Below are 13,331 nucleotides of genomic sequence, written 5' to 3' on the forward strand. Positions count from 1 at the left end.
GGAAGGCACTTGTGGGAACGGCGCCCTTCTCCGCGAGACCGGGAGCTGAGATGTCGCAGGCAAGTGTGACCCGCCGTGACCGCACTGCATCCCACCTCCCGCGGGAACATCCACCCGGGGTCCGGGAGAAGGGGACTCACAGCTTGACCAGGAAGGAGTGGCTGACTTCCTTCAGCACGGACTTCTCGTTGTGCACGTGCTGCTCCTGCTTCAGGCGGATGACATCCGGAATGCGCATGACCTTCAGGGCGAAGAAGCGTGTGCTCTTCTTCTCGCGGACCAGCTGCACGCGGCCGAACGTCCCTGTACCTGCGGTGGGGACAGGCGGCGTCAGCGCCCACGGCCCCCAGCACGGGAGACCAGCGCCCCGGCGGCTCGGGCACCTCAGCACCGGGCGATGCACCTGGAGCGCGGGCTGGGGCACAGGCGCCTGTCTGGAACGGTCAGTTGCATTGATACACAGGATCGCTTGCCCCCGAATTGTTCTTTAATAGGGGCGACTGGCCATCCTTTCTGCAAGTGAGTCATCCCAGAGAAAACACACACACAAACACACACACAGGGAAAGGCAGAATGGAAAAGGTTGCTAAATACATTCCTTCAATGTGTCTTTTTCTTCAGGTTTTCTAAATCAAGACAAGACAGAGAAAATAAACTTGCGGTTACCGGAGGGGAGAGCAGGGGGTGGGGAGAGATAAATTAGGAGTTTGGGATTAGCAGATACACACTACTATATATAAAACAGGTGAACAACAAGGACCTACTGTATAGCACGGGGAAGTCTACTCAACATCTTATAATAACCTATAATAGGAAAGAATCTGAAAAAGAATAGATATGCATATATATAACCGAATCACTTTGCTGTGCCCCTGAAGCTAACACAACATTGTGAATTAACTATACTTCAATTTAAAAAATTGGATTAAAAAAAAAATCAGAAGATAATTCTTTCCATGAAAAACTTGTGAGTATCCCTGCCAGGTTCCTATTTATCCCACGAAGCACTGTATGAGAGGCTAATAAACTCAAAACTGTAGTACACGTGTTGGTGATTGCCACCGTCCTGTCAAAAAAAAAAAAAAAAAAAAGGCTGATTGTAATACAGCCCTGCTCACAAGCTTCTTCCTTTAACCCATTAATGCCAGCTAAACGCACTCAGTGTTTCTGTTAAAACTTGCCAAGGGTTAGAATCAAGTGATGCAGATACTACCAGAGAGAAAAATTTTAAAAGTGCAACCACTACAATCATGAAAGGAAATCAACAGTATAAATATAAACGGAAATCAAACCCTCTTTTGTACCGTGCTGTGACACTGTCAACCCAATGTCTCTTCCTCCTCCTCCTCCTCTGTCTCCCTCCAGCCCCTCCTCATCCCCTGAGCCTCACTGTGGGGTGGGGTCCGGCCGCTACCCCTCCCCCAGGCCGGCAATCACTTACAGGACCTCTGAGATGAAAGATCCAAAGGAATTTTATCTACGGCCAGAGAAAAGGTAAAGTTGGGGGCAGAAAAATGACATCTGTATGTGTGAACCTCTGGAAGCTTATCCAAGACGGCTGTCCTTTCTGCCCCTGTTTACCGAAGAAATAACGCAGAGGAAGGGCTCTCCCAGAGGAAGAAGGTGTGGAAAACGGCCAATGAACTGGGGCTCCCTGGCTGGAAAAATGGTAATCAACATGATGAGAAAGCAGGAAAAAAAGAATTCAAGGATGGCTCGAAGAGGAAGAAGACCTTCAGCACAACCATAAAGCCACCTTCTCCTCTTTCATAGAGTTGGGAATGCCATGTATGGCACATGGTAACATGGAGAGGAAAACAAAGTTATACCTAAGCAGTACATTTGCGGGGAGGGCATTTTCTACAAATTAAAATTCTCAAGCTGCAAAATAAGTAAGTACATCTACTGGCTTACGCAGCTGGGGTGAGGGACATTAATAAGTCACCTTGGCTTTTTTAAAGGAAGTTCCCAATCGCGAATATTTTATTACTGCTGGAGTAGAAAGTGATGTACAAACATGAAGGAAAGAAACTGTGCCAGAAGAAGCAAATGATGAACCCCAATACATTTTTTAAAACTACGTCCTCATCAAAAGATAATTCAGAAGTAAAAACAGAATTGTGTCACAGTGAGGCAGCGTCATGTTGACAAAGTTCTGTGGAATCACATCAACACAGAGAGGCAGGTAGGGAAAGGGCTCTGAGGAGAGTGAATTGATAACGGTTCAGGTGTTTTCATGAGAATGCTGGTGTTTCCGTTTGGTAAAGGGCGCATGAGTGGGAACCGAGGACACTCACATGGCATCTAGTGCAAGTTCTGCCTTTGATTTGATCTATGAACTCAAGGCAGACAAATTAACCTGTTTGGACTTATATTGTTTCCATCTCTCTGATAGAACAGGTAGATTACTATATAAATGTATCAATTGTCTTGCCACACGCTAAAATTCTAATGATGAAAAGAAAGACAACACAGCTATGACTCAACAGATTTTTTTTTTTTTTTTACATTTCTGCCCACAACATCTTTTAAGCTTGCTCTGAGTTGTGTGTGCTGTAAACACTGAGAATCAAAGCAGAGTGCCTGCGGTTCAGAGATGGGGGAGGTCCCTCAGCACCACAGTCAGATTACAGGAGGATACAGGGACACCATCTTGTTGAAGGTTAGATGAAACCAGCACGCTGTAATTTTTAAGTTGATCGGCTTTAATGCACTGAAGACAAAAACAACATTCAGTGGTGCTGGTATGAAGTTGTTGTTGCAGTAGAAAGAAAAAGGACAAACAGCTTTTCCTGCTTGGTGCTGGCAAGCTCTCCAATATACATCCCCAGCTCTCAATATCTCCCATTAGACAGTAGAAAAGTCCGTCTTTTAGCTTTGTTGCAGGTAAGGATGGTTACATGACCCACCTCTGCCCAATAAGAGACGAAATGGAATATTCTTCAGTGTAAAAATGAAGGAAATCCTTGTTGATTATCTATTGTATATATAGTAGCGTGTGTATGTTAATCCCAAGCTCCTGATTGATCCCTCCCCCTCACGTTTCCCCTTTGGTAACCATAAGTTTGTTTTCGAAATCTGTGAGTCTGTTTCCGTTTTGTAAGTAAGTTCATTTATATCATTTTAAATTAGATGCCACAGATGACTGACAGCATAGGATCTTTGTCTAACTTACTTCACTCAGTGTGATAATCAACTATACTCCAATAAAATGAAAAAACGAAGGAAATCCTGCCACTTGGGACATCACGGATGAGCCTCGAGAGCATTATGCTAAGTGAAATAAGGCCAACAGAGAAAAACACACACTGTATGATCTCACATACATGAGGAATCTAAAAAAAGGCAAACTCATAGAAACAGAGCCGATGGTGGTCACCAGAGGTGAGGGGTGAGCGATGGGGGAAATGGATGAAGGGGGTTAAAAGGTCCAAGGTTACAGTTACAAAATAAGTAAGTCCTGGGGATGTCAAGTACGGCATGGTGACTACAGTTAGTAATACTGTCTTGTTTACTTGAAAGCCGCTAAGAGAGTAGATCTTAAAAGTTCTCATCACAAGAAAAAAATGTGTAACTATGTAAGGTGATGGATGTTACCTAGACAGTGTGGTGACCACTTTGCAATATATACGAATATCCCATCATTGTGCTCCACACCCAAAACTAATATAATGTTATACGTCAAACACATCTCAATAAAACGGGGAAAAAAACACAACTATTTCTCAACTACACTCCAATAAAAATTTAAAAAATAAATAAAGGGGTCACCTTGAACACAAGGTATCTCTTTACTGTGAAGTCACAACAGAGGGGGGGAAAAAAAAAAGAACTGCAGAGTGAGGTGCGGGAAAGTGCAGAAAATGCATTTCGCATGGTCAGAAGGGACTGACCTGCCTTCTTCCTCAGCCCCAAACCCACAAACTGTCCCGAGAGGAGGGAGGTCACAGAGGGACCATGGGAGAGCCTTTGCCCTGCAGACTCCAGGTAAAAAAAGCGACCGCCTTATTTTGTCTTTGAAAACCCATAATGTAAATGAAGCAGAGGGAAAATCAAAGAAACTAGGATTTAAGTTTGTGTGGATCATTTTAAGTTTGCTGGAACTGAAAACACTTGGGGAAAATCCATACAGAATGAGGACAGTTAAGAGTAACATGGGGGCTTCCCTGGTGGCGCAGTGGTTGAGAGTCTGCCTGCCAATGCAGGGGACGCGGGTTCGAGCCCTGGTCTGGGAAGATCCCACATGCCGCGGAGCAACTGGGCCCGTGAGCCACAACTGCTGAGCCTGCGCGTCTGGAGCCTGTGCTCCGCAACAAGAGAGGCCGCGAACAGTGAGAGGCCCGCGCACCGCGATGAAGAGTGGCCCCCGCTCGCCGCAACTGGAGAAAGCCCTCGCACAGAAATGAAGACCCAACACAGCCATACATACATACATACATAACTAACTAAATAAATAAATAAATAAAAAGAGTAACGTGGAATGCCAGGTAATTACAGAAGGAGAAAATGTAAACCACTCTGGGTTTTATTTCGGGGTCTGGGGGTCAGAGGGGTAATGAGAGAAATGATAGGGGGGCCACTCCCTCTGATTTCACCCTCCATCCCCCTCTGGTCTCCCCCCTTTTCCCACAGCATGTTCCACAGAAAAAATCCACTAATGGACCAACGCGCCAGAAAGCCGACACCGCCCATCTGGACCCTACTCAACCTCTGTGCCGGGAGGGGACCCACAGTGGGCCTGGTCCTGTTTGGGTCACCTACACACAGTCTTTCTAACTCTCCTCCCACCAGTTGAGGGTTGAATTGTGTCCCCCAAGAGATAGATTCAATTCCTAACCCTGGAACCTGGGAACGGGAGCTTATTTGGAAACAGGGTCTCTGCAGATGTGATGAAGTGAAGGGTCTGAGATGAGGTCCTCCTGGAGGAGGGTGGCCCTACATCCAATGACAGGGTCCTTCTAAGACACAGAAGAGGAGAGACACAGACACAGAGGAGAAGCCCTGTGAAGATGAAGGCAGAGACGGGAGGGAGGCGGCCACAAGCCCAGGGATGCCTGGAGCCCCCCAGAAGCTGGAAGAGGCGGGAAGGACTCTCCCTGGAAGCCTCTGGAGGGAGCACGGCCCTGGGACACCTTGACCTCAGACGACTGGTCTCCAGGATTCAGAGAGGATGAATGTCTATGGTTTTAAGCTTCCCAGTTTGGCGGTAATTTGTTATGGCAGCTCCAGGGGTACAAATTCAACCAAGCAATGCAAGGATTCTTCTAGCATCCTTATTATTTAATCACCTAATACTATGTGTTCATGTTTTTGCATACAGAACCGAACAGGATTTTTACTTATCTTCCTTCTGTTTGAGAACACGTTTGGAAATGAAAATTTACATTTTTCAAATACCCCAACAGGGATCTGCTCAAGTCTTTTGATAACACTGATGTGGTTTGGGAAATCTGGGGAAATTTAAAGGCCAACACTGAGGACACCACACTCACTTGTCTTTTGTCCAGATAGTTGATGAGGACACACTCAAGGAAAACAATTAGAATTCATAAAAAGAAAAGCCAGTCTGTTCTGGAAAAGTGATGAACTTTCCAAAAGCTTATCAAAAGAAGCATGCAAACCATGCGGCTGCTCCAAGACAGAACAGGATGATAGCTAATAATAGCAACATTTTCTGGGCAAAGGAAACACTGCTGGGTTTCTGCTCCGGTGGGGTAAGCCCCTTGGCTGTCCTCACCAGGCACACACCCCCGCCAGAAAGGGGAATTTCTCTTGGAGACTCTGAAACAGCAAGTTTCACCAGCAAGACAGCCAAATTCCACATTCCCTTTTACGAATTGCATGTGCATTTCATGTTTTAATTACTGGAAGTGAGAAGATTCCTCCTCTTACAAACGATTTTGTAAAAGTGTATACGCATAGTGCCTCCTGCGAAAACCGGACATAATTAAGCTTACTGTTATGACACATAAAGTCTGGCTTCCCAATGACTATTTTTTTTTATCCTTGAGACTGCAGCAATCAAATGATATATGCAATACCCCTCAATCTTTTTCTAGATACCTCTGACAAAATTTAACCTTGAAGAAACACACTGATTTTAATTACTTTACATCATGGAGACCGTCGGCAGTGACACTATCTTACACACTTCCGTCTTGTGCTTTAAGGAAAAAAGACTCCACAAGAAAGGACGTATCCACTCTTTGATGATGAAAGGGGTAGAAACAAACCCTTTGAGGACATGTTTAAGGAGAACATTTACTTCACAAATAAAGGAAAAGACAACTTGAAATAACAGGACCATTATAACAACCCGCGGAGCAGAATCAAGATAGAAATTCCACCAAGGTGGAAATTAGCAAAGATTGGTTAAATGTGCAAAGGGAGTCCTGTACATAAAAACCGTATTTCCTGTGTTCTGTTGAAAATTAGGGAACTGAACCATTTTTTAACCTGACGAGAAATCACTTTTTTCTGTTCTTCCTGTTTCAGAGATTCAGAAATAGTACTGGTTCCCTAAAAATGACTGAGTTCATGCTTTGAAGGGTTTGCTCTAAATAGGATGAAGTCTGGGGGGGAGGGATAAATTGGGAGATTGGGATTGACATATACACACTACTATATATAAAATAGATAACTAATAACATCCTACTCTATAGCACAGGGAACTCTACTCAATACTCTGTAATGGCCTATATGGGAAAAGAATCTAAAAAAGATGTATGTATATGTATTACTGAATCACTTTGCTGTACACCTGAAACTAACACAACGCTGTAAATCAACTATACTCCCATAAAAATTTCAAACAATAAATCAATAAACAGGATGAAGTCTCATCCACACAGCAAGGGAGGGGCAGTTATTCGATTATGAAAACAACTCTCAGACACACACACACATTTTCCATTCTGGGTCCACGCTGGGGATGAAACAATTCTGAACAGGAGGTGCCATGGCTGCGGGGATGGATTTGGGGGTCTGAGACGTCAAGACCTGTCTTTCCCATTTGCGGGCCGAATCCAGCAATGAAAAGCATCAACTTCACCCTTCTAATCCATTCTTTACCCAAAGATCCCAGGCTGGCCTCCCGGGTGTTACCTTCTTACAACGGATAAGCACCTTCTGGACCCAGAATCAAAGCTCAGATTTCGTGCAGAAAGCCTTTCAATTACCTCCACTGTTACCCAAGGAAGGCCCACTCGGGAGATCCTATAAAGCCAGTTCTCGGTTTTAACTTCGTCCTTTGTTTACGGAGGATGTTATCACTGGGGGTCCCGGAGGAGGGCACGTGGGGACACCCCTCTGTGGACTATTGTACAACTTCTCCTGCGTCTTCAACTACTAAATTAATCGTCTTAAACTATTTCATAATAAAAAGTTCTTTTAAAAATTCGCGTCTGTCCTACACCCTAGACGATCCTATGCCCCACGTGACCATCTACAAGAAGCCCTGTGTCCGAAATCCACAGATTCCAGATTTGACCAGAGACACTTTGCTAAAGGCATCGGTAGAGAAGGACCGATTGTACCAGCTCACCTGCCTTCTTTTTCTTAACCTGACTGTATCCCCCCCACCCCTGTCAAAAACAGGAAGGAACGGATACACAGATACGTGGACAGATAGAAAGAACGGAGAGATGGATGAAGGATAGACAGATGACAGATAGATATGGGCTTTGTAAGCCTGTTTCCCGAAGAGGAGATAAAACTTCATCACGATCTGCCTGACAATTACCTGTAACCTCCATCTTCATTCAGTAACAGCCAACGCAACTTTAGGACAGTCCAAACCACTCCGTCAAACCTTAAAGCACAGAGAGCTGGGAAGAGGATTAAATACACCCGTCACCCGGCTTCTGACGTCAAGAAACCTCACTCCCGAAGACTCCTGGGATCCGGATGCCAACTAATTTCAACTCACTTCCCACAGCTGTCTGATAGAGAGAAACGTTTTTTTGTTTAGTATTTATTTTAGTTATTTTATTTTTGGCTGCGTCGGGTCTTAGTTGTGCCATGCGGCGGGCTCCTTCGCTGCGGCGTGTGGGCCTCTCTCTACTTGTGGCGCGAGGGCTCAGTAGTTGTGGTGCACGGGCTTAGTTGCTCCGCGGCATGGGGGATCTTAATTCCCCAACCAGGGTCGAACCCACGTCCCCTGCATTGGAAGGCAGATTCTTAACCACTGGACCACCAGGGAAGTCCAGAGAAAACTATTTTTTTTAATGGAACTATAAGTAATTTACAATGTTGTGTTAGTGTCAGTTTACAGCAAGTGATTCAGTTCTTTATACATATATATATCTCTTTTTCAGATTCTTTTCCATTGTAGGTTATTACAAGATATTGAGTACAGTTGCCTGTGCTCTACAGTAGGTCCTTGTTGTTTATCTATTTTATATATAGTAGTGTGTACCTGTTAATCCCAAACTCCTAACTTATCTCTCCCTCCCATGACCCACTATCCCCTTCGGTAACCGTAAGTTTGTTAGAGGTAAAGCTTTTTCAGGGGAGCATCTCATGATCACAAAGAAACCAACTGCAAGAGTTCTTAGTGTGTATCCACCCCATCCTGAAACGGTCTGCACCCGCTCCTTGCATATTGAGCATAATCACACCCCAATGATAACGACGATTTTTCAATACCTGTTTATACTGGTAGGAAGGGAGGTGAGCTCAGAAAGAGCTGACCCAACCATCTCTCACGAAAGACCTGCCTTACCGGCCATCCCACCCCCTGCATCCTCCACTTCTTTGTAACCTGTGATCTCTCTTGAAGTTACGATGCTCAGTGTGCCTTTCACTGGGGTATCCCAGATGCTAACAAAACAGAACCAGGCACGGCCAAGAGGGGAGAGAGAGTGCGGGTGGAGGAGACCCAACCTTCCCTGAAATGCAGGAGAAAAGACAGCCGACAGGCCAGTGTTGGGTGGAAAACTTCCACAGGAGCAGAGCTGCCAAGAAAGGACGGCATCTCCTCCCCGTGGCGCTGGGAAAGAGGGTGCGGCGGAAAATGTGCTTCAACCCAGGCCCCCCTCGGCGGGAGCAGAATCCCCACACCCTGTGTATCACCTGCTGGGACAGTGGGTTGAGCTCTGCGTTGGCGTTCGAGGGAACACACTTCTTCCTCACACTTCTATATGGTCGAAGTAGGTTAAGGTACAGAGGTTAACACAGGATGTATGTACTATTAAGGGCTGCAACTGGGAGACTTCTGAGCGACCCAGTGACCCTCAAGGGGCTACAGAGGGGTCTGGACCACGCTTCAGAACCGAGGCTGCCTGAGGATCACACCCCCCCCCCCGCCTCGGCGTGCCGCGGCCTCTGACGCAGCAATTCTGCAAGATGGGGGCCGGACAGAGGGTGACCTGCCCCCGATTCGCTAGCACTCCCAGAGGTGGGAAGGATTCAGCGGACCCGCAGGTGAGGCTGGGACACAGCAGGCGGCCTCAGCAGCAGCGGTGTCACCTGGCCACCCGGGGGGATCCGGGGGTCCCGTCCAACACCCTTCCACCACCAGTGGACCCCAAGTGTCACCAGCAGTCACCCCCCTTTGCCTGGAACCCCGCCCGCAAGGTGCCAGAAATCACTTGTCTCCTCCATCCAACGGGAGCAAAGGTTTTTATCTCCTTAACTGTTTAGACAAGTGAAATTCGTGTGGAGATGTTTAAACCAATCGAAAAAAGGTCTATAATTTCTAAGGAGGCTGAAAGAAGGCAGTATGTGAAGAAAATGTCAGTCCACTCTTGATAGTGATATGTGCTTCTCTATGTTGAAAAGACTTTTTTTAAAAAAATTAATTAATTAATTTATTTATTTATTTATGGCTGCGTTGGGTCTTCGTTGCTGTGCACAGACTTTCTCTAGTTGCGGCGAGCGGGGGCCATGCTTTGCTGCGGTGCGCGGACTTCTCACTGCAGTGGCTTCTCTTGTGGAGCACGGGCTCTAGGCGCACGGGCTTCAGTAGTTGTGGCCCGCGGGCTCGGTAGTTGCGGCTCGCGGGCTCGGTAGTTGCGGCTCGCGGGCTCTAGAGCGTAGGCTCAGTAGTTGCGGCGCACAGGCTTAATTGCTCTGCAGCATGTGGGATCTTCCCGGACCAGGGCTCGAAGCCGTGTCCCCTGCATTGGCAGGCGGATTCTTAACCACTGCACCACCAGGGAACTCCCTGAAAGGACTTCTGCAGAAAGATACAAGATACTAATCTGGGTACCTGGAGTCGGCAGGGGATGGGGTGGTGGAAGCAGATGGGGGCCAAGAACAGGGATGCATTTCCATGTATAATTTTCTTCATTTTTAAAATCTGTGAGCTGTAGAAATGTTTTAGGTACATGATAGTTAAATCTATGTTAAATTGATCAATTCAATAAACATACATTATGTAATTATTGCAAGATAATTACTACGCCACAATGAAAGAATGTATCATTGTAAAACCCAGTTCTTTTCCTTGAGGTTTCCCCCCTTAAGGTAACATCAGAAAAGCTGATAAACTACAGTACATGACATCATGTGTCCCAAGCCTGCAGTTCTCCTTTTCAAAGTTGGCTTTTGGAAATTACGGCTGCAAACTAGTACAAACTTCTGTTTTACAGGGGAAAAAAAAAACCTTTAGAAGGTGTTTTTTAAAGAATGTATGCTAACTCTGATTAAAATTAGAATTGTGGAACTGTACACTTTGAAAGGGTGAATTTTATGGTTTGTGAATTATCTCTTAATAAGCAGAATACACCCCCAAAAATGTGTGCTTTGGATAAAGTTATGAGGATTTTTTTTTGAAAACTTGGAATCTTTAACTTCAAAGATCAGCTGAATAAACTGGACACAATTCAGCTGAGCCCTGGGTGGGAGAGGTTAGAGTTGTGAGTTCACTAGTCTAGACAGATTTTAAAAAAACAAAAAGAAGCAATGCCCTCAAAATTTTGCTTAGTCAAGCCACATTCCATTTCACAGCGCCTGGGGCAGAACAGATATTTCAGAACCACAATTCTTCTATTTACAGATTAATTACTAAGTTACACTCTCTCCTAAGAAAGATACAAAATGTATAATCACTAAAGGAAAAAGAAACACAGGAAGTCCCTCACAGCAACCCCAAGGCTAACGAATGTAACGCCAGGAAACGCCTGGAATTCCTGGCCCTGCATTGGGCTCCCTAAGAGCAGATATGAGGGACTTTGAACTGCGCTTGGTGACTCTTTACCCAGGAGCACAAAGGTTGGTCTCTGTACTTTGACAACACGAGGCGGGCAGGTTAAAAGTCACAGCCCTGTACTGCATCCAGGATGGGATGTGATGATGTCATAGCACCCCCCAGAGTTACCAACAATGCACCGAGATGTTTCTTGACCTCAGCGTAATTGACACTCTGGGTTAGATAATTCGGGGGCCGTGGGGGGGAGGGCATGTGCTGGGCACTGTGGGGTGTGGACCAGGATCCCTGGTCTCCACCCACCACGTCAGCAGCCCCCCCCCGCCCCCTCCTGCATTTGTGACACCCCAAATGCCTCTAGACATTGTCAAGTGGTCCCCCGAGGAGCAGAATCCCCTTGGTTGAAGACCACTGGTATAGATAGATGGATGATGGATGGACGATAGATAGAAGATAGACAATAGGTAGGTGGTAGATGATAAATAAGAGTGATGACAGATGATAGCTAGATAGAAGAAGGTGATAAATGGATGGATGGATACATTGATAGATATAGAAGATAGATGATAAATGGATAAATGGATATACTGAAATAGGTATAGATGGATACATACATACATAATAGAGAAATACAGAGATGGTAGATGATAGAGAAATATAGACAGATGATAGATGGATAAATAGATAATACGTAGACTGGTAGATGACGGATGGATAGATATGGATAGATGAAAGATTTATAGATTTGATAGATGGTCCATAGATATAATAGATTAATGATAGGTGGGTGGATAGATGACTGATAGACAGACAGACAGACAGACCGGGTCTCTCATGTCAACGCAGAGTTTCTCAGCCTCACCCTACGGGCATCTGGGGCTGGATGAGTCTCGGATGCGGGGCGTGCTGGGCCCTGTGGGGTGTTGATCAGCTTCCCTGGTCTCCATCCCCCCAGGTGTAACAATCAATGTCTCCAGACGCTGCCAAGTGTTCACTGGGGGCAACATCGCCCCCAGTTCAGAAGCACCAGCTTGGAGCCAGACAGCCCAGTGGAACTTTCTGTGGTGACAGAAACAGTCTACGTCCGTGCCGTCCAACCCGCGGCCACAAGCTCACAGCGGCTCCTGAGACTAGGCGACTTGGCTTTGAGCGTCTTTCATGTGGCCAGCAGCTGTCATACTGGACAGCCTTCAAGGTGCTGCAACTCAGCTCACGCTCAATTCTTGCGTCAGGTGCCAATTTGCCCCTCTGGAAATGTAGAGAATGCTGCATCTCTGACAACAGATGGCTTATGTGGTCCACGCTGTGAAGACCACCTAGCTCTCTAAGCAAACACAGGGTCAGGGACCTACCTCCCTGGTGGTGCAGTGCTTAAGACTCCGCGCTCCCAGTGCCGGGGGCCCGGGTTCGATATCTGGTCAGGGAACTAGATGCCACATGCACGCCACAACTAAGAGTTCGCATGCTGCAACCAAGGAGCCCGCGAGCCGCAACTAAGACCCAGTGCAACCAGATAAACAAATATTAAAAAAAAAAAAAACCAACTGGGTCAATCTAATGAAGCGAGGCATCCGTCCCACCACTACTGATATATTGCTGTGTGTTGGACGCTCTGCACGATTCAGAAACAGCCACGGTCCACACAAGGCTGGTCCCCGATATCTTATTTTGTTTTGTTACCATCGTGCGGGAAAGGCTGACAGTAAACGTTCATGGAAACAGCCATCCTGACTCTGACGTGCTCATCTGTGTTTCATGGGCTTCTCAGGCTGCAGGACTTCAGAACACAGGTGTGCTGAGGAACATACGGATGGACCTCACCTTGGGGTGAAGGTCGGGAAAGACGTTCATTTTTGAGGAAGGGAAGTTTCCAGTGGAAATTGGAGGGTGGGGCAGACTGGAAAGTAGAGGCTCATTGAAATTAAGGATGGGTGGGACTTTTCCTGGTGGCGCAGTGGATAAGAATCTGCCTACCAATGCAGGGGACACGGGTTCCAGCCCTGGCCCGGGAAGATCCCACATGCCACGGAGCAATGAAGCCCATGCGCCACAACTACTGAAGCCTGTGCGCCTAGAACCAATGCTCCGCAACAAGAGAAGCCACCACAGTGAGAAGCCCGCGCACCGCAACAAAGAGTAGCCTCCACTCGCTGCAACTAGAGAAAGCCCCATGCAGCGACAA

General features: G+C 46.5%; 1 protein-coding gene across 3 annotated transcripts in view; it reads right to left on the bottom strand.

The window, feature by feature from the left end:
• Positions 1-13,331, bottom strand: part of PRKX (protein kinase cAMP-dependent X-linked catalytic subunit) — a 109,562-nt gene that overhangs the window by 76,375 nt on the left and 19,856 nt on the right. For all 3 annotated transcript variants that reach the window (XR_011072244.1, XM_068533154.1, XM_068533155.1), the window contains exon 2: positions 141-309. Coding sequence is in view for 2 of the 3 variants with exons in the window: in XM_068533154.1 (XP_068389255.1) it covers positions 141-309 (169 nt within the window). In the remaining variant the exon portion in view is untranslated. The remainder of the gene's footprint in view (positions 1-140; positions 310-13,331) is intronic.

This window comes from Eschrichtius robustus, chromosome X (assembly GCF_028021215.1).
Source record: "Eschrichtius robustus isolate mEscRob2 chromosome X, mEscRob2.pri, whole genome shotgun sequence".
Classification (NCBI taxonomy): Eukaryota; Metazoa; Chordata; class Mammalia; order Artiodactyla; family Eschrichtiidae; genus Eschrichtius; species Eschrichtius robustus.